Genomic DNA, 25,646 nt, shown 5'->3' on the forward strand with positions numbered 1-25,646 from the left:
CAAGCCACACAATGTGGCAAAGCTGCTTTTAGGTAACAGCTTTGTGTCAACAAGGGGCAGCAAAAAGGACACTTTTCTGCAAGAAAATGTCAACCGAAGACACACTGATAATTTGCAGGAATGGCTAGAATTGGACTGCAGAGGACAGAGGCACACTGAGACTTTACAGTGCATCACCAATGGATCAATGGAATCATGCATGGTAATAAATAAATCGCACACATGCCTGGAAAAAAAGAAAAAGAAAGAAAGACCTCTCTGCATTTGTATAAATGAACTATATAATGTTTATTAAAATATATAAAATACAAAATACATATATGCATAATTAGATCCAGGATGAAATATGCATATAGAGCATAATTATTATACAGTAAAATGTGTTTACATATATAGATTTTTTAATACATATAGGAAGATATTTTTGCATTAAAACTGGCAGTGGTGATTTCATATTCCCTCTCCCCTCTCCTCCCTCCCTCGCACACACAAACAGGAAGCCTCCTGGCCCCACAGCACCGGTCCCAGGAAAGCGGGGCCTCTCTGGAAAGCTCGCGAGCAGCAGCACCTTTACACCTGAGATCTGCATTTGTGAAAAAGTCTCACACGGAACAACAACTATTTGGACACATACTGTAGCTTTATAGGACTTTGATTGAAGAGACTGAGTGACAACATCAGAAGTCGTCTGATTTGATTTCTTCTTTACTGAACCCCTTAAAAAATATATGTGTAAGGAGAGCAGTCTTTCAAGTACAACACCGGGAGAAAATACTGGAAAAACTGCGCCATTTCTCTCTTATTACATGCCGAGGTCCTGCTAAGCAGACACCATTTACCATCAGTGTACTTGGCAGCTCAGTACAGTGTTTCTTAGTATATCTGTAGAGTTTGCAGGAAGCTTTGAAGATCCAGGATGGAGAGTGCTTCCACTGGATTAGTCCTTCAGAATAGCGTGGTTTGGTCCTGTAATGGTTCCAGTCACTCGTATGTATTTATACGTAAAGCTGTCATGTCTGGTGGTAGTGGTGGTAGTGGTGGTGGTGGTGGTGTTCATGGTGATGGTGATGCTCGTGGCGCTGCACCACAGGAACAACAATCCCCGGGCTCCCGGGGGGACCGGATGCCTGCTCCCTCTCCATGCCGGGCAGCATGGACGGCATGGCGGGCTGCTGTTGGTGGTGGGGCTGCGGAGTCAGGGGGGTTTTGGTCGGTGACATGGAATCGCGAGCTCTGGCCTTCAGCCGTTTGCTGTGACTGTGCTGCAGAGGGTGCTGGTGGTGGGCTGAGGGTGGAGCTTGGTGTGGCAGGTGGTACACATCCTGACCCCCGTGGCCTGCGGCGTTGCCACCGTGCAGCATCGTTTGGATGGGAGGGTGGTAACCGTGGCATTTGTTGGATTTGCCACCTCCGTTATTACCTCCACTTCCCTTGTAGGCTCCTTTAGGGGATTTGAGGAACTGAGCACCTTTGGCTCGGGGCTCTGCAGGGTTGTAGCTTTCACCGATGACCTGCGAGCGTCGGTGGTGAACAACTTGGGCTTCTGGCTCGTGGGAGCGAGAGCGACTCTGGCTTTGCGAGCTACGAACTTGAGTCTCCTGAGCGGGACAGTCTGGGTTCGTTCCTGAAAGACAGCATAGAAAAAAGCAGTGGTATATTTCAATGAAGGTAACTGGATATTTTTCGCAGTAAAACTGAAATAAACAATTGAAATGTTGCAGTGAAGCTAACAAAAAGAAGCCTGGACACATTTCCCCTTGAAGACAAAACATCAAACCTATCACATTGACTGTATCAATCCAAGTCAATGTGAAAAGGGGGACTGAGACACAGTCTGGAAACCTGTAGCTTCTGAGATGATACAGACCCAAAGAAAGTTTATGGCCGACTCAAAATCCAACCTGAAACTGAACTTGGAAACCATGATGCCAGACTGTAGGAATAGTTGAAGTTTACAGCTTGCACTTGGTGAACTTTTACCCTCTTGTTATTTCTTTAGCTTTGCCGCCCCACAGTGAACACTACCATGCAGATGCATGTCGGTAACTGCAGCAACTGTAGCTGTGGCACAGATTGACAGCAGCTGGAGAGCTCCAGTGACCCTGACTGCTTGTTTTTACTCTGCCACGCTGAAGCATTTGAACAAGTTAGTGGAGGAACGTTTTACATATTTTTTCCTCAGGTATACATCCTGGGATATAACTGCAATTCCAATATCAAAAGTTATTTTTGCTCCCCATGCAAGACTTTGCTGACTTAAAGCTATCACCATGTTATTTAAAAAGGTGAGATTCAGATTGATATTTTCATTATATTCAGAGATGAGAGCATACATTTATAATTTTCACACAAGTTTAAGTGATCACCATCACAACAAAATGCAGGCTTTGAAACTCACTGAAATGAAACTACTCGATTATTTTTACTTGAAAAATTAGAATGAAAAATGTGTAGTAAGAGATCTTTTTAAATATTTTATTTACAAGAATAAATAAATATTTATGAATTTGGTATCTGAGGAAAATGATGGCAACAGACGAGCGTTTCAGAAGAAAAAGCATTTGAAGTTTTTTAGAAGTTATAAATGTAACTTGAGTCCTCGTATTGACTAAATAAAATGGAAAATATGTCAAATGTTTTAATTATGAATAAAGCTCACAGTGTTCTTCCATCTTTTATAGCCAAAGTATTTAAGTTATTCCTGATTTAGTTAAATCTTAGTTTGAATGTGTGGTGATAATACGTGTATGCTGAAATAAAAATGGTTAAATAAAGTCGAACTGAACCGACCTTCAAATCTGGAAGTGTAGTTCTCAATACCAGCCAGGTCCAGGTAGTGGTTCCTCCTCTCTGTGTTCTCGTCCACGCAGTAATGCTGACCCTCGGCGGCCGGAGGCTCACTGCTCTGTCCCTTGCTACTGCAGGAGAGTAAAATGAAAAGTCATATGTGTGGCTTGAACACATTTTTCATCAAAAAGGTTTCAAACAGACTAACCTGAGGTACGAGGAGAGACGCTTGTCAGCTGACCGGTTCTCATCGTGGTGACAGCGCTCTGAAAAAGAACAGTTGAAGTTAATGACTGAATGAACATGCTCTTTGAAAGCTGATAAACCTGTTGTATGTTATGATTTAGTCTCAATGCATGTCAATCTACTTCTTCTAAACTAAAAAAAGGGAGTATAAATACATTTAAGAGGGTTTAGGAGCTAAAAAAAAAAAAAACATGTGAAATGCCACTGTTTGATTTCTCAATAAATCTGTATATAACCCAAAACCAATTTGGCAAAATTTGAAAATTTAATTACAAATCAAATATAAATGATTTCATATTAATATAAATTAATGAAAAACATACTTTCATTTTTTTTTATTTAATTTTATTTTTTAGAATTAATTATTCCAATAATGGAGNAAGGAATAAAACACAAACAAAAATAACAACAAAATCAAGTTTCAGATTTTTTTCAGTCTCTTTTTAAGACCGAGTAGGAAACCTGAGTGGTTGGTTCATTTTTCAGTCACCTGCTCCCGTGTCTCGTCTGTGGCTCCTCGGCTCCGGGGTAACGGTCAGCTTCACGCGCAGAGTCTTGCTTTTGTTATGACAGGAGTGATTCACAGAGGCATCCACCACATCGTAGATGGTGTGCATCAAACTCGACATGTCCTTTAGAGATCAAAATACATAGTTTGCAAATTTGATTAAAATAAAAAAAAAACTACTAAAAAGATGCGTCTGAATAAATGTTAGACGGGAAGTTTTGGAAACATTACAAAAACAACAGCTCAGCAGCCAGAGGCAAAACCAGCCCACATACTTCTTTGGTGACTTTCCCACTGTTGTCAAAGTCGTAAAGAGTGAAGATCCACTCCTGACGGTTGTCATCTTCCAAAGAGACATCACACTCCACATCCTGAAAAAAAATAAAATAAAAAAAAACATTTGTCCCTCTTTCATACACACAAACACTCAGACAGTTCAGTGTAGCTCTTTATCCTCCTCCTCATCACTGTGATTATGCTCCAAAGGCATGCCAACGGCAAGACACATCCGCATTTAAAACAGCAGGGGGCAGCAAAGTACAGCTTGTTCTGGTTTTCAGTAAACGTGCATTGCAGAATAAGAAAGATTGGCTAACTCTGCAAAATCGAGATAGAAGTTTTCTTATGCATTCACATTTTAAAAAGACCAGAACAGAGACACATAATCACCAAATTTTAATTACGGAAAAATGCAGAGCAATTCTTAGTTTTTTTTCAGCTGCAATCTCACTTACTGGGATGAGAAACAGTGTGTGATTGTGATCCAAAAATTATATCAAACAAGGCAAAAATGCTGCCAGATCACATTAACTCTTACATTGACGCTAATGCGTTTCTTCCCGGATGTTTTGGTGGCGTCTCTGAGAGGTTCCTTCTCTCCGTCCTCTGAGTGCAGGTACTGCAGGTAGCTTTCACAACCCTCAGCCTTCTCCTGGGGAAGAATCACTGTCGATGCAAAAGAAAAGCAATAAATAAGAGTCAGAAACAACCTTTTGTTCTCTGCAAGACAATCTTTGACTCTCACAATATCAATCTAATTGCTATGACTGACTAGCTATAATGTCTGTGATGCCTATCTACTTTTATTGGTAAGATTTCTTTTTAAGTGTGCTTTTTGCAGTCCATGAGGCATTGTGTGCTCGTCTCAAAGTGAGCAGTTTAGGATTAAAACACAACTTTACAATTTTTGTTCAACTATGTGGGACAAGCCAACAAAAAAAAAAAATGGTACAATCTGTCATAAAACATCTGACAGGCTAACTGTCTTCTTCGCCTACCCTCAAGGGGACAGTGTTGGTCTGTGAATTGTCCTTCCTTCAGCTCAGCGTTCGGAAACTCCTGGGAAAGAGAAAAGAGGAGAGAAAGACACAGAGGATGGTAGAGAGGGGAAGGAGAGAGGGGGTTAGAGATGTAAGCGAATCTGCAGTTCAGACCACAGACACAGAGAAAACAAACAGTTCCAGCTAAAGCATTTCCTACTCAGATGAGCTGCAGAGGGCTCCAGGCTCCAGCGCGGCCAAACACTTTGAACATCTGCACGCTTATTGTGTTTCACTGTCTGGGACGCAGCGAGCGCGGCCACAGCCAAGCTTTCAAGATTCCTCCGAGCCCTTCAAATGGGTCCCTCACATCCATCAAAAAGCTTGTGATGCACTTCATCATCTGAGCATCCTCTCCCTCTCCCTCCCTCCCTCTCTCTCGCTTTCTCAGCCAACCTGTTTATTCTCATCCTGTTTGACATGAGAGACCCACTGAGATGTGTTTGATGGGAACCCAGAGTTTAGGAAAAAAAGTTCTGTTGTAGTGCTTTTTTTTTTTTTTTTTTTTAAGCAGCTCAACTCTGAAAAGTTTGGCTTATGAGCAACAAGCCACAGAATGAGGTCTGGGCGGCATTTTTGCTGAATGCCAGATGGAAATTTTCTTGCAGATAGGATGAAACTGACTAATTACACCAGTACAGAAAGAAGAGAGGGATGGAAAGAAAAGCTGGTCTTCTTCCATTTGTGAATAATTCGCATCTCGCATAAAACTGGACCGCAAAGCATTCCACACATGTGCGAATGCATAAGCGCGCAGAGGGAGCAGCAGCACACACACGCTCAGGCTTTTTTTAATTACAAGTGCATTGTGGAAACAATGAAAATTAAGTGCAGCACAGGCCCTAAACCACAAATATTTAAACAACAAATGATTCAACTTATTTACGTCATTCCCTGTTCCTCTAAGCTGCTCAGCGGGCTTTGAAATAAAATCGCACCAGATTGAATCAAGGAGGCCCACTGAATTGAGACAAATAAAAAACAGACAGGGCGTTCGAAAACAAAAGAACTCCGTGTACCTTTTGACGGAGCCGAGGTTCATGAGAGCACGAACATCTGCATGCGTTTAGGTGAGCGAGCCCCCTCCCCGTTTACCCCCTCTGCCTCTCAGAGTAATCACAGCGCCAGGGCCTGTTGTGGTTCTGCTTAAGAGTCTCAAAGACTGATTACTGTGGACTTCAGAGGACGACACGTCAGGACGTAATCTGGTCGTGACCTTCGCAGCTAAATGGGAGGCAGCCTGATAAGTCTCGGAGGTCAAGGCCCGGATGGCCACCAAGCACCCCTGGGAGACGAGGAAGGAGGAAGGAGATAGGGGAAGGAGGGAAGGGAAGTTCAGAGGAACAAAGTCGAGAAAGGAGCAAGGCTGATAAGAGAAGGGCAGAGGAGGATGCTAGTTAGGAGACGGGACCAATCTGTTGGCGTTTTCAGACGTATGGCGCTCGGTGGAAAGCCTGGGAGAAATGGAAACTGGTTTTTTTTTTGTTGTTGTTGTTGTTGTTGTTGTTTTCTGTCATAAACAAGAAAACCCAAAATCATAAAGCACACATTCTTGAAACAAAATGAAAGAAAACGTGTATTTATATACACAAAACTCACAGCATCCATCTTTTGTGGTTTCCTCAGACAAGTTGTTGTTTTCCTTCTGATCTGGAAGCTTTTATCCCCTCCCTTTTATCCTGCAGTCCCCCCTAATGAAGGCCAGTATGTAAGGACTCGGAGGAACATCAAAAACAGCCATTGATTCCTCCCTTCCTCATTTCCCATAAGATGGCAGAGCAAACTGTTCACAGCTGAATTAAAGACATGAGCTTCCAGAGGTGGACCGATCCTGCGTTTTTCTGGCCAAAGAATCGTCATGTCTGCCATTCTTTGATATCTGAGCTGATGATTTAGATTTTAACTGACACAGATTTTTTTTTCTTTCTTTTACAGATCATAACATATAAATGAGGGGTGAAAACATGCTGTAGGTGTTTTGACATAGGCAGTGATTTTGAATCCAACAGAAAATGAAGGATTATTCATCAACTTTTATTTGGTTTTCATTAAATTGCTGCATTAAAGATGGAGGGATTCTCTGCAAAAGTAGGAGATGCAGAAGTTGTCTTTGCTCGCCACACACTATTTTAAGGGGGCCGACAGGGTTTGTTTCAAACACATGTTGTCCCCATACCAATAGCACCAGCCCCACCTCTGTGCTCATTACATCCATTGGTGGAGCTAATGAGAAAGCAGCCTGTACCTAACCGCAGTCTGCAGCTCACCATCTAAACACATCTCCCTCCACATCGCCCACGGTGTCGGGATCAAATCTGCCCTCCACATGTGCAATTAACTGCTTTCTGGCATTGAGCAGCTTTCATTTTTTTCACTATCAGATCACAACCGACTCTTTGGGACGCAAATCTCTATCCTACAACAAAAGGGTTGTTTTATGTTTTTTTCTTTTCTTTTCTTAACAGATGTGTATGGTTAAAATCATTGCTAACAGTGATGTGAAAGAAACATTTTAAATCTGCACATGTTAAGGGAGATACTTCAAGAAAAGCATTAGGTATTGGATCCCCATTGTCTTATGTTTTTTTTAAGCATTGGAAATATGCAGTGACAGCATTCTGTGTCAACAATCTGCCTCTCCGACGCCTCGACATAAGAGAGAGGAAGAAAGGTGAGTGATGTTTGTTCCTGTTTAATGCCGCCGTTCTGCCAAGCTTCCCTAAAGCCTCAGTCTTCTGCCAGACTTTTATGTGGGATAGGGTAACCAGGGGAAGCTTTCATAGCTCCCTACCAGGTGACATCAGACATCCCCCAGCAGTCTGTCCTCCCACCTCTCCTCCGCCACCCCCTCCCTGCCTACCACCCATCCTCCCTCTGGAAAACACTGCACATCTTTGTTCTCACATCTCCCCCTCTGGTCCACCCCCTAAAAATAAGTGCACACACTTCTTTAGGGCCACGCTCCAGACCTTATGATGCAACTTGAAAATTGTGCTTTTAAAAACAGCGAAGGCTAACATTAATATTGTTTACACAGCTCCTCTTCCCTCGGGTAAGGAAATATGGCAGCTCGATCGGATGTCTTAACGCGTGTCGAAGTACAAACACATGCTGGAAAGACACGAAAACAGGATCCGACCTTCTTCTGTGTGGTGTTTTGAATTTGTGGGTCTTTTTTTCCCCCTGCTTGGTTTTGAGCATGGGTAAAGGTTGCTCTTCATTTATTTTGTCAAAATATATCGGCACGTTTTTATTTTTCTAGGAAAACCAGGTCAACAATCTAAGCTCCCTGTTGCATTTGATGTTAAAGGGAGCATTGGGAGGTAAATGCTAAGAAGCTATTAGTGGGAGTTTTCTTACATTTCAGAGGGCGCCACCGGAAAAGGCTTCAAGACCACCAGCCAGCAGACCAGCATTCCTTCTCAACCCCAATATTAACTGGAAATTATTGTGGCGTTCCTTGTGAAGAAAAATCAGAACCTCAAATGTTATTACTACAAAGAAAGGAAAACCCGTTCGTAAACAAGCGTCATTTTCTTGTGCATTCCTGAGATTGAAACTGGAGAGGGAAGGGGGCCATTGAGAAATGAAAGCCCTCCGTTCCAGCTGAAACCAACCTGGCCTCGACTCAAAACCAGATGTGAGCGGTTCTGCTGGAAAGAGGCAGAGCAAACGAGAAGGAGATGATGGGTGGATGGAGGGGGAAGGGGCCATTGCCTAAAATATTTTGGGCTCTGAAGCAAGAAGAGTAGACGAACAACTCGTGGCAACTTCTGCCTCTTCCCCAGCAAGAGAGCTAAAGTACAAACTGCTTACGTTACAACCAAAACCCCATCCTCTCTGTCATTTTTCTATCTCTGTCCGTCTGTGGTGTAGTTTTCATATTTTTGGCTTAAAAGTTCCTTACTTTTTGTGGACAAAGATGCTTGGGATTTTCAGATGATCTCTGGAAACAGCAAGAACTGAATGTACCTGGTCATTTACAGTATTAGTATTCCAAATTTTTAAATATTAGCATAATATGTAATACTGTGGTGTGTGGTACTGGCTGGTTTTCAGCTTGAACGGTGAACGCTCGGTCAAGATTTTTAATCTTTCTATTTTGTAACTTTAATGTAAAGATTCCACAATGTGACCTGTTTTTTTAACACTGAGTTGTTTGACAATAAAGTCACAAAAAGCACAAATTTACATATATGCATCTATTACCAAGTCATGTCCATCACATCAGGGATTTATTCATTATGTTACCAGGTTTGTTCTAATGAGATGAAAGACTGAGTTTACACAGAAGCAACGCAGTTCCGTTACAAAGAGAGTTGGACTTCAGCAGACAACAGGAAGGCTGAAAATATTTTAAAATGGTTTCATCTTTTTGAGTTTTTAACCCGTTTGTCTTGGAACACATTGAGTCTGAAAACCTCTGGGTATGATACAGTACAGCAGGTTCTATTCTACAGGAAATAAGCATAGAGTCAGCAAACCTCTGCAACTCAAGTTAAAAAAAACAAAAAACAAGATGGATCTAGCTTACCTGAACGGTTAAAACATTAAACTAACAAGCAGCCAACATGCCTAGCTTTTATATATAAACAATCCGAAATGTCCTCCGTTTGTTTAAACAGGTGGCTTGCTCACATTTTGATTTTTAAAATAAAAAAAAACTACATAAATTGGAGTTTCAGATTGGACAAATAAAATTCAATCGGATGTGTATCTGACCTTTTATACCTGTGGACAGGAGGTCACTCCAGAAGGCCGTCTGTGTCACGCAGCAGATGCTGCCCAGACATGGCCGCCTTTTCGGGACTCTTTCAGGAAGCTCTCTAAGGTCAAACAGGAGGCAGAACCTCTCCCTTGGCAGAACATGAATCACTAAAACGAAGCCTCTACAGTCCTACTATAACAACAGCTGTGGTGAGAGACGAACATGCTTGCCTGTCTATGTAAGAGCAGCGTGCACGCCGCTAAAAGTCAGCCGCTCCCCTTCAGTCAGGGGAGGAGTGAGCCTCCTCTTCACTCTTTGTCCCGTCACTGATCTTTCTTCCACTTTGATTGTGACCTCCCGAAAGCCCTAAACAAAGATTAGCATCACTGGCTGACAGCCTTGCATCTGTCACCATTGCTGTAATCAGCCTGCCTTCATTAAAATGAGCTTTGATAGGAGCCTGATGTAATGGAGCATAGCACCGTGCCCTCAGATGTCTCACATTCAGCTACCGTAGGAATCATGCCCTTCATACCAATGACTCCACAAAACTCACCAGTCTAGATGAGGCAAATGTATGAAGCTATGGCAGCATGAAAGATCACTCGCATATTTCATCAACTGATATAAAAAGGAAGCTGTGGCTGCCTTTGCTGTATTAATTTTCAAAAAAAAAAAAAAATGGCTTCACTGAGAATACACCTAAATTTTTGATGCATTTTATGAAGTACTTGTACAAAAGACTGACAGGTTTATTAACATCACTTCAGAGGCTAAATTATATTGAAATAACTCAGGTATGTTCCAGCTTACTGAATGCTAATGCTACAGCAACAAACAAATCTGCTAAATATGCATTATTTTTGGAAATGGATGAGATTGGATGGTTGTTGCACATTTGGTGGCAACAACTGCCACCAAGTGTTTTGTGTGATAGCTAGCAGTGAGTGTTTGACATCGCTGTGGAGGTCTTTTGGCTCACTTCTTTCCTAAGTTGTTTTAATTGAACCACAGCGGAGGGCATTTGGAGCATAAAGGACCTGTTTAAGGTCAGACTGTGCCATCTCAGTTGGATTTAAGCATCGACTTTGACAAGGCCACTTCAAGACCTTCATTTTTTTCTTTGTAAGCCCTTCAGGGGTGAACGTGCTGGTCTGCTTTGGCTCATGCATAACCCAATTGCCCTTTAGCTTTACACAGTGATGGCTGGAAGGTTTTTTTTTTTTTTGTTTGTTTTTTCAGAACTTTCCAATTTCGAGCAGAAGTCATGCTTCCACTGATTAGAGTAAGTCATCCAGATCTGGAAGCGCCAAAGCACCCTCCGCCATCTGTGATGTTCTTGTACTGAAGTGCTGTTTCAGCTTCACATCAGATGTAATATGATGTGCACCTTAAAAAAAACTTGAGTTTTGTCTTGCTTCACCAGTCCCCATAATATTTTCCCAACATTTTAGGGATCATCAAGGTGTTCTTTTTTTTGGCAATGTGAGATTGGCCTTTGTGGGTTTTTTTTTTTTTTTTGGTTTGTTTTTGGTTGGCTAGTTTTCAAGTTGGAGCTCTTCCATGGATGTTATTTTTGCCAAGGCTCTTTCTTTATTGTTGAATCTGAATCACTGATTTTAATGTCAACCTTCTGGAAGACTTATTAATCCACTCTTGGCATAATTTCAGTAGGCCATGCTCTCTGGAATGTGACTGGCTCTTACTGTGGTTTGGTGGAGACCCTAAGCCATAGAAATGTCCCTTTCTAGTCCGATATGTGTCAATTTCTTAGTTCCTCATCTGCTTTTGCAACAAGACGTGTTATTTTTGAAATACTAATGTCTTCAGACAGGTTCTTTTTAGGTGATTTCTTCATTCTTCAAATCTGGTATTAATCGGGTATGGGAGTGGCTAGTGAAAGTGAACAAAAAACAGTGGCTATTTAGAGTTAATTGATAATTCAACAAGGGGGGCAATAGTAGTTCCAAATAGGTTCAGGTTGGTTTGGATATATTTTGTCTTTCAATAAATGAAATCATCTTTTGAAAAATGCTTATCTTTGTCATTTAAGTGAAAAAAATTTTTTTTTAAGAATGCAAATACTCTACACACATTTATACATTTATTTATTTTTTCTGCGATAACACTCTTTTACAGCACCGCACAACAGGGATTCATCAAAACCAAACAAAAGATGCATGCCCAACCAACCATGAGCGCACTCACAACCTGACAGCAAGAAAAGAGGTGAGTGGCACAAGCTGATGGCATATCGAAGCCCGCATTGGGACCCAAAAAGGATGTCCCTCTGTTTCTGGCCTCCACGTGAAATTCTGTGAGCCTCCCGGCTCTCAGTGGCAGCCAATGGGGAGTGCGGCCGGGCCGATAAAGCTGAGGGGATTTGTTCCACATTCCACAGGCCCTTTAAACAACATAGGGGATGCCAGGTTGCCAGGCTGTGGGTGAGGTGGCTATAACCCAATCCTGTTACGGTCCAAAAGTAGTTACTTTCCGCACACATTCATCTGAGAAATGAAAGGGATCAGATCCCACGTTGGCAGAGGTTTAGCATAAACCAACAGTTTGAACTGTCACGGTCAACAGGCTTGATAAACACTGCTTTGTCTACTTCCATAACGTATAAACCATTTCAACGCGTCGCTCTCACCCGTTGGACCGCTTTTTTCTCTCGGCTGTCGTCAGTATCGGGTTTCCAGCTGCCCGTCGAGCATCGCGATGTCAGTTGTAATTGTTCTCACCTGTGAGATAAGCCCTGACACCACAGTTTTCACCACTCATTTTGTTGGGCTGCGAGAGATTCGAGTCAGAGCTTTGAAAAGCAGCCGTGGCGGATCATAGGGGCGAGGCCCCGCGGTCGGAGGTTGGAGGGAGCTAGAGGCGTTACACAGCTCCTGTGGGTGACTGAGAAATGTAAACAAACCATGTTGGGGAAGGACAGCTGCACGTCAGCGTGGAAGAGTGGCGACAAGTCTTAGAATTTATAAGCGGTGCCATTTTAACCCAGGTACCCGCGTAATACTAAATGACAGGGTCAAGTGAGGCTGCTCTTTTGTATATGTTAGAGAAAGTTTAATAGAGAATCTGTTTTCAATAATGTTCTTTTGAGATTTTTTTTTTTACTCTTTTATTTGTAACAAGTGGTTAGTTTCCTCTCTGACCTAGAAATCCTGGGTATTTATGGAAATGTTGTGAAGGCATAGACATTTCCTCACTAATATTTTGGTATTACATGGGCTGTGCATGTTATTCTCTATTAATAACATTCAATAGTAATAGACTAACTACTTTTAGTCATTCATATACGCTGATGATGGCAAGCTACTGGTTGTAGCCATAGCTGCTCTGGGGTACACTGATAGAGGTGAGGCTGCCACCAGGCTGGCATCACCAGGCCCTTTGATTACTACCCAGCAGGCAAGGTGCGTCAAGTGTCAGAACTCCCACCGTCGCCACCATCGTCCCTAACAAAACAACCATATGCACATTCATGTAAGGGCTATTTAGGGAGTCCACTTAAGCTAACATGCATATTTCAACTATGGGAGAATGCCGGAGTACCCAGAGATAATTCACACATTCACAGGGAGAAAATACTAGCTCCATGTCGAAAGGCCATGGCAAGGAACCTTCAACAGAGCAAATGACTGCAACACCTAGCAGCCCAGCTATTTATGCATCTTGTTAATTCAAAATATAAAATTGGGTATATTACAAAATCAACTTGTGAGCTTTGTTGTAATGTTATCCCCTCAACGAAAGCATGGTTAGAATGTTTAAAGTGTTTAGTGCAGAGGTGTCCCTCTTAGCAGACGTTCAGGGAATCTAAAAAAACCATCAAGTGGACATGAACTCTTGAGATGTTATTCAGATGGAGAGAGAATCATCAGATTGTGATTTTACAAAACTAAAAAGAGACATCCATTGTTATAAATGTTTCAATAATATGCTTTTTTTTTTTTTTTTTAGCTCTGCTCACAGACTCAGGATCTGTTTGGAGCTGTAGGTTCTACTCCTGGAAGAAATGTTTGGATTGAGAGCCTCATCGAACAGGAAATGTTATGACACTATAAGCTGTTTAAGTGCAAAAAATGCCTAAATACATGAAGTCGTCTTAAGGCAACAATATCAACAAAACCTCAAAATCACTCTAAGATGTGTAGATGCAAACAATCCCAGTTTGCTTTTTGTGTTTGTTCAGCTAACTAACAAACCACAACTATGGCTGTTGTTAGGGGCTTAGGAATGGTTTGTAATTTTAAAAATACATGAGCTTTTGTTGCATCATTGCAAAAAAACAAAACAAAACAAAAAACACTGGGATAAGAACTGCCTAACAACTTGGTATTTCCCTTCCAAGAAAACATACCAACATACCAATTTGTCACATGTGACTGACACACTGACCGTTTCAGTCACATGTGGTGAAATGTGACTGAAACATGATTGAAAATTCATGAGGTTATAAGTTGAATTTCGATTCATTATTTGGCCAACATGAATAATTGATTATTGTTTAGCACTCACTCATATGTTGGGTTGCTAAAACGGTGTCATCTGCCTGTGTGTGTGAGTGAGTTTGGTAACACTTTATTTGAAGGAGTGTGCATAAGTCTGGCATAACACCATCATAAACATGACATACCAGCTGTTATGAACATGAAAAGAGTCTACATGGATGTCTATGACTGTTGTCATGAAGGGTCATTCGGTAAATAATGACACTTTTAGTGCAAAACTGAAGCTTTTAATGGACTTTCAGTGCAACTTTTACTACAACTTTGCATTAAAAGTGTCATTTACCGAATGACAATTCATGACAACAGTCATGAACATTCATGAAGACTCCTTCGTGTTCATAACAGATGTTATGTCATGTTGATGACAGTGTCACGTCAGTCTTATGCACACCCCTTCAAATAAAGTGTTACCATAAGCTTTAGTCTCCTCACTTTGAAACATACCCATGTTACTGAAAGATCTCAGACTGATTTCCCCAGCATGTTTTAAAACAAGAGAGGGACATATTCAGGTTTAAAACCACAACTCTCCATTCCACCAGTTACTGCTCCCTATGGATGGCCAACCTGCGGAAGTGCAGATGCATATAAGTAACCACAAAAAGGGGAGCTTATAGAGCCAAAACCAATGAGCCACCAATCTAGCATGAACTCTCAACACATTCGTCTAAGAGTTATGTTGGAGAAACACAGATGAATGACTCTTATAGTGTACTATTATTGAATCGAACCCTTAAGGAGATTCAGGGCTGCAGAACAGAAGCAGCCAAAATACACAGTGCAGTTCAGTAGGATGCAGCACATAAAGGAAGCAGAGCCTCTAATAACTCATCTGCTATAGCCTAACTATGACCAGCAATGTCTGCCAAAACCTCAGGTCCCCAGACACCGCTTGTTTGCATAAATGGTACTGCTCCTCTATATTACGAAGAATTTGAGGCTTGTGGCCATCCTGTTCGGGGTAAAAATGTCTTGGCTTCCTAGACTGTGGCATAGTTTTTGACACTGAATATCTAGACTCTGGCATAAAGAGGGAAAAAAAAGCTGTGTCTGCCTGTTCAAAGCGTCTGCATACCTTTAATCTCCTTTCTCTCTTTGCTGTTGTGTAACTCTCCCTGACAAGTCAGGTACTTCTGTCTCCTCCAGCCAACAGGCGTTGTCAGTCTCGGAGACCACGAGAATTCCTAACACTGGAAGAACAGGCTTAATTCCAGGCTGTGAAGTTCCTCACACGCCTGGAACTGGACAGCAGGTCATCACAGGGTCAACACCAAGTGTTTTCCTGAGGATTCCTAAAAATACACCCCCGCTGTGCTCAGGAAGCAGAGGAGACTTCACGTTTTTTTTAACTAATGCGAAGGCAGCCAGGATATGTAAGATGGAGCATGCTACGGTGTTTTATGTGCAACCTCCCATGAAAGGGGGACAGAGTTAAAAGCTGAAGAGGAACAGATGAGATGGAGGGTAAAATGCATGTAACTACTTGAAGCCTTACAATATTCACAAAAGAAGTGAGGACATGAGTGTGAAGCCGTGGATGCGATAAATTACTTCAGAAATTGTGGAAAGTGAAAAATCTTTAAATGTTTATAATGCAAAACATTACATTTACTTTACAGGTGCAACACTACACGTGATTTTTGTTCTAAAACTTTTCATTCAAAAAGACACCATTGTGACATTGTGTTCAGTGAAAACTTATTTGTACCTTGCTAATATGTTAACGAGAAAGGCCATTTTATAGATTTTTTTTTTTCAAATTCAGAAGTTTTCTTTTTTTTTTTCTTTGTCATTGGTATAATTGTCTTTTAAACTTTATAATTTGTGTGAAATGCTACAAGTTTTCTTCCACAACCTTTTGACAATAGCTTGCTAGAATTTTGCCCCCTTTCTCCTAACAAAACTGGCGTAGACGAGCCAGGCTTGCAGGCCTTCTAGTTCACACAAGCACCTTTTCTGCTTTGCCCACAAATGTTCTATGGGACTGAGGATCAGAACTTTGAGATCCTGCAGAACATTGACTTTATTGTCCTTACATCACTTTGTTCCTAATTTAGAATTATAAGAGAGGTTATTGTCCATCTGGAAGACCCATTTGTACCCAAGCTTTAACTTCCTAGCTGATGTCTTGAGATGTTGCTTCATTATTTCCACATGGTGTTCTTTCCTTTTGGTTCCATCTGTTTTTAGGAAGTGCAGCGATCCCTCAAGAAGCTAAATATCCCCACAATTATGCTGCTGCCTCCCCAAGTACTTCTGACGTGGGATGGGATTTTCAGATTTGCAAGATATCTTCTCCAAATATGAAGTTGGTCATTATGACCAAACACTTAACTGTTGGTTTCATAGGAAATGTCTGCAAAAAAAACTGTTTTGTCCCTAAAACAAAATCATGCTTTGGGGGGTTTTGACTTCTTCCAGTCTGAATGACATTTCAACACATAAAGGTACAGGTTTGATGACGGAAATCTTCAACCAACTTCAGCCATCATCTGTGTCTCCACATTCATCTCTGGGACAAAGAATCATATCTTTCCTAAACATTACGACGGAGGAACACTCTCATGGTGTTTAGTCCTGAGTAAAATTGTTCGAATATATAAAGGTGGCATCAGGAAATGATTCGTAAAGATTAACTAGACCCGTGAAAGTCCACAGTTCTCTTCCTCATATGGCTGACTGGCTGATTTTTATGTTTTCCTATGATATCACACAAGGAAGTAGTGTTTGAGATTTGGCCTTAAAATATATGCCTCCATTTAACTCAAAATGTTTAACTTAATCTATTGCAGGCTTACAAAAGCCATTAGATCACCTTCTGGGCTTTCCCAAAAGAGCTTAAGGACATCGTTATCAAAGCGTACGTAAACTTCTGAATTTGAAGAAAGTAATAAAAGTCGCTGAGAAAAGAAAAATCTACGTGCTTGTTCTCTTCAGATCGAGGCTCAAATGTGAGCACTTCAGGAAAGCTGACAGACTAGCTGCATATCTGAAACACTGCTCCCCAGTGTGAAATTCTGAAACGTAATTCATCCATGGCGCAAGCAGGATCAAAAGGCTACGGCGCGGAGGGAAGCGCAGCCCAGCCCAGTTGCAGTTCATTTTTTTTTTTTTTTGTTTTTTTTTTTGCAGCAAAGCAAGCAGCAAAACGGTTGCTTTGGCAGCCATAATTATGGAAACCAAGTCTACAAGTCTGGGAAAGAGTCCAGGCTTAAACACGGGTTGCAATACATTTGCGTCGGTTTCCTTCTGCACCCTATCTTATCTCTCGCGCAGAGCAAAAAAGCCTGGCAGAGCCCATTCAGAGAGTCTCTGAGCGCTCCACTTGGGGGGACCCTTGATATCAGATAAGAAGTTATTGAAAGAGGATTTAGGGATCAAAAAAAAAGAAGAGAGTGCTGATGTGCAATAAGACCTTTCAGAGTTATGAGATAATCAGGTGCCACCAGGAGTTCTCAAAGCAAAGCATGTGACAGTGGGGGTAAAAGTTCAAATACTCTGATACACTGGCACCTTTGAAGCGATAGGATCAGCCAGGCCCCTATCAACACAAAGAAGTGGGTGCTGGTAATAAAGGAAAATCTTGCTGAGCAACAATACAAGTGAATTTTGCTGTCGCTATGAGAAAGTTTCAAGCTCGCTCAGGGTTTTTGTTTATTTTAAGCCTTTTCTCCATAGTAGTCACCTTCTCTGCAATATGATAATAGAATGGCAAGCTTTAAAAGACCGGGTCCTTATTGTGATGTATCTCCTGTAACCATATGGTGTCTCTGAAAGGCTCCCAGTGAGGTGGGGGGGGGGAGCATCTCAAGGAGAGGCGCTGTTTATTTGAAATGAGCCTTTAGGTAAACATGTTACACAGCACACAGGGCCAGGTCAGCTTTTTGAAGTGGATGGGGCTCAGGAAAGAAATGGGAGGGTGGAAGAAAAGAGGGCTGCCTTCAGAGGAAATGAGAACAGAGGCCTCTTTCAGGAACGTTTCATCCTCTCCCTCCCTTCCTGTCACATATAGAAAGAACACAAAAGGTGTTGGGCTATGAAATCATCACAGATTATCAGAACAATTTTCTTTTCTTCTGAGCACAGATCATTAAATCATTAAAATTTTCCTGCAGCTCACCATGCATGACAAAAAAAAAAAAAAACCCACTTCCGCCGCAGTGGAAACCCATTGAAGGTTTTGATGGAGAGAACAGGTTTGTGTAACAAAAGCAAGGTTTTTTATTTGCAGCCGTACCCAAGCTGTGGGGAATTGTTTTGTGCCTGAGGAAGTCCCAGTCTGCGCTGTCTGCAGAAGTCGAGGTCCAAACTTTGAAGCACCTAGCAGTGTGTTTCAGCAGCTAACCACTTTCAGATGTGACTGTATCGTTTTATGAGCTGAGTAACAGCGATACCTACACATGTGCGGCGCTTGGGGTCCCAAAGAGGGAAAGGATCTGCTCAGAGCAGAACAGAGAGGCGAACTCCTCAGGGGTCTGGGTTTGGTTGAGTTTGATATATCTCTCAAGAAATGGCATTCTGCATATGAAAACGGAGAGCTGGAAGATGGATCTTGGGGGAAATCTTTTCACTTGTGAACACATTTCTGTCAGGATTTCCAATTCTTTTGAGCTTCTCTTTGCAATCAGAACGAGACCGTTTGAATAAGCCTTTTATGGTAATGCTGACTATACATTGCAAGAGTGTGTAAGAATGAGTGTAAATGAGTGTAAAGCTTGCATAGTACAGCAGATGCGAGGAAGAAGTTGAAAACAAGACAAAAACTTTGCACAAACAGAAAAGTATAACAGATTTGACTCAGAAAACTCACAAAAACAGGATCTCTCCACAGGCACCCTGCGGCTAACCTTTTGTTTTCAGCCTACAGGAAGCTGTTATCTGTAGTATGTCATAATTTAATAATATCCACTGTGGCATTTTTTTTTCCACAAACGTATATACACTGATGATTTGATCATTAACAAAACTGGTTAATGAAAGTATGGATATCCACAGCAGGACTTCACACCTTTCCTTTAAAATGTTCACTAAAAAAAAAAGAAAAAAAAAGGGAATTCTGCTTTGTTTGCATGTCATCTCTGGGAATATGCTGTAACGCATACAGCTCTTTGAAAACCAGTATACCCATCCCTTCCTCACCCTTTTTAAGTGCTAAAAAATGAGAGGGTTTTGGAGGGGCCTAGTTAAAGTCCCAAGGGAGGTGATATAGGGGGTAGTGTGGGTCTACTCCAAGCCCCTCCTAGATGGCCGAGCTCCTCACTCCGTCTCAAAGTGAAAGCCGAGCCACCCTGTTTGTGTCTGGGATCTCGTTCTGTTGGTCAGGACCCAAACTTCATGAGCACCGGTGAGGATAGGAATGTAGACTGACCATTAAATTGAGAGTCTCACTTGATGGGCTCAGAACTCTTCACCACAATGAAACTGTGCAACTGCGGCCGCGATGGCACACCTGATCCTCCAACTGCCAGCCGGACTCCCCTCTAAGTAGCCAGGAACCAGCTGCAACCCCGGTCAGCCAGTCCAAAGTGCACCATTTCTCCCTGGTCCTTGTTTTTGCCTCTCAGACCACAGCGGTACCTATTAGATGCCTCAGGAGCCCCATAAGCCAGTCAGTTCAGTAGGACAACTTCTTCAGCTTAACGGGATCCCTTACTGCTGGTGTCCACCAGCAGATTCAGGGACTGGCATCACAGACTTTACGACCACAGCTGAGGGCAGACAGACATTAGAGCGAGAGACACGGTCCATCCAGACTCCATGTCCTCAGCCTCCCCTAGAGGTGGGAGTTGAATACATCTCTGATCAGGGGAACACCGTGTTCGTTATCGACAATTCATTACAAGGAACATGAACGAAGAGAAAAAATAACAAACATACAAAATACAACTGGTTGCTCAAGTTGAGCTCTGATTAGTTGCCTCACGCCTGTTGTGATGTCACAAATGGGAAAGCGTACGTTTTTGTTTTGCTTTATGGCGACAGTGGATTTAATCTTTTATGAATTTAAAATGTACAATAAAATGAGGAAACAGAAAACAGAGTGAAATGTTAACGAGTGTTTAAATTGTTATTATGTTTAATTATACTAAAGTCTGACTTGTAGCTGTAAGCCGCCCTCTGATGCCACCGTGGGATGAAAAGGTTCAGTTTCTTCTGGTTGCATACTGTAATGTGTGCATTGGTCAACGTCTGACCCAACCTCAAGTTTCCACTTGCCGAATTCAATGGATCAGTCATGTGTAAAAGTGGAATCCCCGGCTCTCTTTGAGCAAACAAGCAAAACCTCAGGCTTTTTCAGTCCACAAAAATGTTAAAAATCAGCGTCTTGAAAGGCCAGCGTATCTACAATGTCTCGTCTGATCATGTTTAGTGGATTTAAAAGCTTCCTCTGTTGTCCCTTTGGCCTATATTAGGATTTATTCCCACTAATTATGAAGTTAAAATTAACACTGAACAAAGGCACAATACAATCCCACAACAAACAACCAACTATGACTGAAAAAACATTCTATTCCCCCAGCAGCTCTAAGGCTTGTGAAATAAAGTCCACTTGGAAAAGAACAGAGGTTTATATGGAAACATACCTGACACACTAAAAAGTAATAACCTTTAAGTCTCCTGGTGTTTTACTTGGCTTCGAGTGCACAAGATCAAACACAGACTTGAATCCAGCAGCCTTTGCCAAAAATGTCAGCGCTAAGCATTGGAGTCCAGCTTCAGGTATTTTCTTTCTCTTGGCAGGGAGCAAAAGGCAAAGACACAGGCCGGCGTTAACCCGTGATGGGGTTGCCTCGGACAGCCAGAGGCACGCTGACCCGGGTTGAGCGGGGATGAGAGCCACCTGCCATTCGCAAGTGACCAAGCAGATTTGGGGCACGCAAGTGTCGCTGAGAGCATGGGACAGATTCCAGCCTGGAAGTTGAGCTATTCACATGTTAGTGCTTCAAGACTCGCTGTCATCCGCTCCTGTGAAGCTGCACAGATCTCTCTGAAGTGCACAAACAGACATCTCATAAATATCATGAAAGCAATGACAAGAAGTAAGTGACTTCAAAGCTGCGTTGATGGGGATGAGCTATCTCTAAAGGCAACAGCTTCATTTTCTGTGTCTGAAGATAGGCGCTGTAACAGTTCTAAATCTTGTATGGGTCCTTTTTTTTATTTTTTACCCCACTAATTAAATTCTGTTCTGGTTTGAAGTGCAGGAGGGGAAAAAAAAAACATCTATTTATTTCATTAAATCTAACAGCTTTGTGTGAACAAAGCTCTTCTATGGCATGACAGCTGCTGTGACATTATCATCAAACCAAAAGAGATTGTCAGAAAGCGATGTTGAGGCTGCCCAGGAGGATTGATGCTACATGTTTTATGACAGCCACATCAAGGCACAAATACATACTTTTATAAGCGCAACAACATGTGATGTTTAAAGCCAAATGATGCTTGTTTTCCAGACTGCCTACTGGTCGGGACACACGAGACCATAACTCGAGTTGCACATGATTATCATTAGGGAATATAAAACTCACACAGTCAAACTATCCACACCATAATCTGATTGCCTGGTAGCTTTAAATTGATTTGAAATTTTAAACTTTTTAAAGTTTTGAACAATGGCTCCAAAGTGAAGGAGCAAACCTTCAGTTCGGTATGACCGTGAAAATATGCTGACCCAGCTTAGCACATTATTTTCATATGGGTATAATTATTTATATTAAACCATTTAAGTGTGCGCCTTGTGTCAGGAACAGATAAATAAAATAAGCCAAGAACCGGTAAGACTTTCTCAAACTTTGGGTTAATATTGCACCATTTCAATGTATCACAGTATTTACATGAGTGAAAGATGTGCATGATTCAAATGTTCTTATTCTAAACAGAAACATAACAATCATCTTATTGACTGATAGTATAAGGTATTAAATATTAGGTATAATTGGCGCAATAATAAACTGAAGCAATAAATGTCACATAAACCGACAATAAATGTTGTAGTTTTTAAGTAACAGGAGTATGTCTAGATAAATCCCAACATTTAGAGCTGTATTTGTTTCTTAGGTACTGCAGCACACCACCTTCTCCATACTACTCAATCATCCAATCAATCTGAGATGACTTAATGACCTAACGTGGGTGTTTTAAAGTTCTAGAAAGTATCTAGAGTACTGATACGGCTATGCAGATAACATGCACAGAAAGGTTTGCTTCGTCAAGACTAAAAAATGATCACCTACTTCGTGTGACTTACCATTAATAACCAAGACACTACCAAATAAAAATGGCCACAATACTTTTATCTCCCATTCTCAGTCAAACAATTTTTTTGTACTTAACTCATATATATGCAGTGATACAGCTTTAAATGATCAGTCTAAAACGTCAGGTCAGTCATGTGCCATTGCTCAGCTTTCAATGAAATATTAGAGAAAGCATCTGTGGCAATAGATTAGTTGATTCTGCCTTCCAATGACAAAAAAAAAAAAATCCTAACTTTTTCATAATAAGGATTGCTTGGAGTGCTCATATTTTTTGCATCTGCTGGGTTGGAAACTCTCCACCATCATTGCATCACTGGTGTTGATTAAATAATTTACTCATTTCAGACAGACTAATTTATTTTTTCTTCTTCAGCCGCCAAAAGACAGTTACTGTAGAGGCCAAGGCCCAGGCCGGACAATAAAAGAAGTAGCCAACAGTGGCAGCTCTTTGAAATATCTCTGTTAGGAATTACACGACATTAAATTCCCTCTGAATATTTCTTTAATGCAGCCTAGATGACAGAATAGGTGTGTCTTTGAGATAAATTATGCTTTTTCTGGACAGAGTGATTCTAATCAAGTCAATACTTCCTATAAAAGCTGAAACAAAACTGATGATTACAGTTGACCTAAAAAATGGAATCAGATCTGAAGCTGAAAAGTCACTTTAACCTTTTCTACGATGAACTTGATCTAATTTGAATCAAATCTCTGCCTTGCCAAAGAGATCATACTTTGTAAACCATTCTCTGATATTTTTTAAACAAAACCAGAAGCTTCAATGTATTTATTAGGATTTTAGGTTATAGAACAACACAAATGTGTTTTGCAAATGTGTGTGAAGTGGAATGGAAATAATAAAAAGTTTGTGAAAAAATTTTTTTTAAAGTCTTAAAAGTGTACCATACATGTTCAATGCCCCTGCAAATACTTTACAGAAACAACTTTTGCTGCAATTACAGATGCAAATCTAATTTGTATGGCTGTGACTGCATGTCATTGCAGTCACAGCCCACATAAATACTGCACACATAATCAGTGCGTTGGCATCTTGGCAGCTTTCCTGATTTATGCTCTTCTTGCCTGATCTCCAAAGCTTTTGGGTGTTGTTTCACAAAACTCTAAAATTCTCCACAACTTTATCCGTGATCTGACAGGTATATCAGATGTTGTTCCTTAAGATATTTGCTTACTAATATTTTCAGAGATTAAAAACCACAAGAGGAGTTTTTTTTTTCTTTTTTAAGTTGGGTGACTTTTGAAAGTATGTGCACTTGATTTGTTCAGGGGTGTCAGAGTAAAGGGGACCTGTTTCAGGTTTATTTAAAAAGAAATTTGAAAACTATACATCAGTTTCCTTTCAATTCACAATTATGTACTGCAGTGCGCTTGTCTACTACATAAAATCCCATTAAAACACATTGAGGTCAGTGAAAAAAGTTCTAATGTATGGATACATGTGAAAGGCAATGTAGCTAACCCTTTCATAGCTTCTTTAACAGAGATTATTAGCAATGTTAACTAAACAGGAGTGACTTCAATACATTAGTATCTTTATGTGGCCATACAGGCTGGTACAACACAGAAGAGAGAAGTTCAGCACAATACAGAAAATTATGATTGCTATGATAAGATAAATTAAGAAATATTTTTCACTTTTAGCATTTTTTTTTATCTAGAAAGGTCCCAGTAATGACCATGTTTAAAGTATCCACAAAACCGTTTGGTACATCCTTGTTCTAGTAATCCCTTAAAAGTTCAGATGGATTGTTAACTATATTGGATGGTGAGCATTTTAATGAGCACTGGTCAGTCACAGTAAAAGAGAGTAAATTGCTTCAGAACCGTTCCAAAAGTACAAATATCCTCAGACAAAATAAACATTTAATCTTCTCCGAGGCTTCTAGCATCTATCTCCATTAGGGACGGGCCCCTGAACCCAGCCGGTTTTTCACTCAGACGTTTCGGACAGAGAAACCTGACCTTTTAAAGGCAATGCATGCTTGGAACAATTAAACGCAAGAAGAAAAAAAAACAGGGGGGTGGGGAGGGGAAGGGGGAGGCATGAACCATCTCACACCTTGCGACAGGTGTCAAACACAACCAGGAGATGTTGTACCCATAGGCAGACTGTCTGCAACAAAAGATCATAAGAGTGCTTCATTTGCATTCATTGAACCTGCAAACAAGGTGAGAGGAGGTTAATGGTCAGTGGATAATCTTAATGAGGCCATCATCCACCTACCTTTAAAACTATTAAATAAGAACATTTAAGAAAAAAAAAAAGACACCACCCTAACCCCAGTTCTAGTTTTATTCCCTCCGCTTTTCCTTCCATTTCCCCAACCACCCCCCCTTCTACCACAGCCCCTCTTCCCTGCTCCAGGATTTTGCTGTACAAACCAGAAACAGATGTCTGCTGGGGCCGTGCTGAAAGACCCCGCTGTTCTGGATGCCAGCCACATGCTTTTCATTCAGAGATGAAGGCTCACAGCTCGCCTTCTTGTGAAGCCAAATATAAAAAAAAAAGAAGAAGAAGTAAAAAAGGTGCAAAAAAAAAAACTCTCCAAATGCCTTCAAGTCTCTTCAAAAGCAGTACATATATGAGCACACCTTTTTGTCTCCTCTCCACCATGTATTGTTCCCTGCCTCAGCTAACAGCTTCTTTCCCATTTTTGGTGTTAGATGAGTCAAAAAGCAAAAATAAATAAATAAATTGAAATGTTGCTGACAAAAATATTTCATAAAAGAAGCCTTGAAGTACTTAAAGACCCACAAGATCGCATCCCATGCACGCATAACTACAAACTAAGAATGGTGATCACAGTTTTACACATACAGCAGTGTGCTGAGAAGTAGAAACACTATATCAGGTGCTGTAGTTTTCAAATTGTACAAATATCCAAATCGCACTCAGATAACTCAAAATTAGCGTGGCAACTAGAAGATATACCCAGAAAAAGCGCAGCAGTAAAAGTGTCCAAGCTAAACAGCTATTTGAACAGGATCACTGAAAGGGGATTTTATACGTAGGGAAAGTTTTATTCACAGGTTCCAAATGAATTCTAAAAAAAAACATTAGAGTACAATTAGTTTAGTGAGCTGCATGGGAACTATCCTCTTAAACTTAATTAAATCTTAAAGGTTAAGTAACGTGCAACTCTCTGTAAGTCAAAATAAATTAGCGTCTTTGAACTTTTGGCACATTATTAAATCCCTTCCTGATTTTTTTTTTTTTTTTTTTTTTTTAACTTGGGGGGAGATATAATTTTCTTTTTATAAGAGAAAAATCGAGGCCTT

At 41.0% G+C, this 25,646-nt stretch overlaps 1 protein-coding gene across 2 annotated transcripts in view; it reads right to left on the reverse strand.

Moving 5' to 3' along the window:
* Window positions 1-273: 273 nt before the first annotated feature.
* The window catches only part of nkd2b (NKD inhibitor of WNT signaling pathway 2b), a 36,422-nt gene continuing 11,049 nt past the window's right edge, over window positions 274-25,646 (reverse strand). Inside the window, exons 4-10 of one of the 2 annotated variants that reach the window (XM_015022081.1) lie at window positions 4,819-4,879; window positions 4,359-4,486; window positions 3,817-3,912; window positions 3,524-3,665; window positions 2,996-3,053; window positions 2,791-2,915; window positions 274-1,624 (exon numbers count right to left, since the gene is read on the reverse strand). In XM_015022081.1, coding sequence (XP_014877567.1) covers window positions 1,011-1,624; window positions 2,791-2,915; window positions 2,996-3,053; window positions 3,524-3,665; window positions 3,817-3,912; window positions 4,359-4,486; window positions 4,819-4,879 — 1,224 coding nt within the window. In that variant the 3' untranslated portion in view covers window positions 274-1,010. Of the gene's footprint in view, window positions 1,625-2,790; window positions 2,919-2,995; window positions 3,054-3,523; window positions 3,666-3,816; window positions 3,913-4,358; window positions 4,487-4,818; window positions 4,880-25,646 lie in introns of both variants that reach the window. The other variant, XM_015022072.1, reaches the window with a different exon arrangement.

This window comes from Poecilia latipinna, unplaced genomic scaffold (assembly GCF_001443285.1).
Source record: "Poecilia latipinna isolate Pla-1442-1.1 unplaced genomic scaffold, P_latipinna-1.0 Scaffold86, whole genome shotgun sequence".
NCBI classification, from domain to species: domain Eukaryota; kingdom Metazoa; phylum Chordata; class Actinopteri; order Cyprinodontiformes; family Poeciliidae; genus Poecilia; species Poecilia latipinna.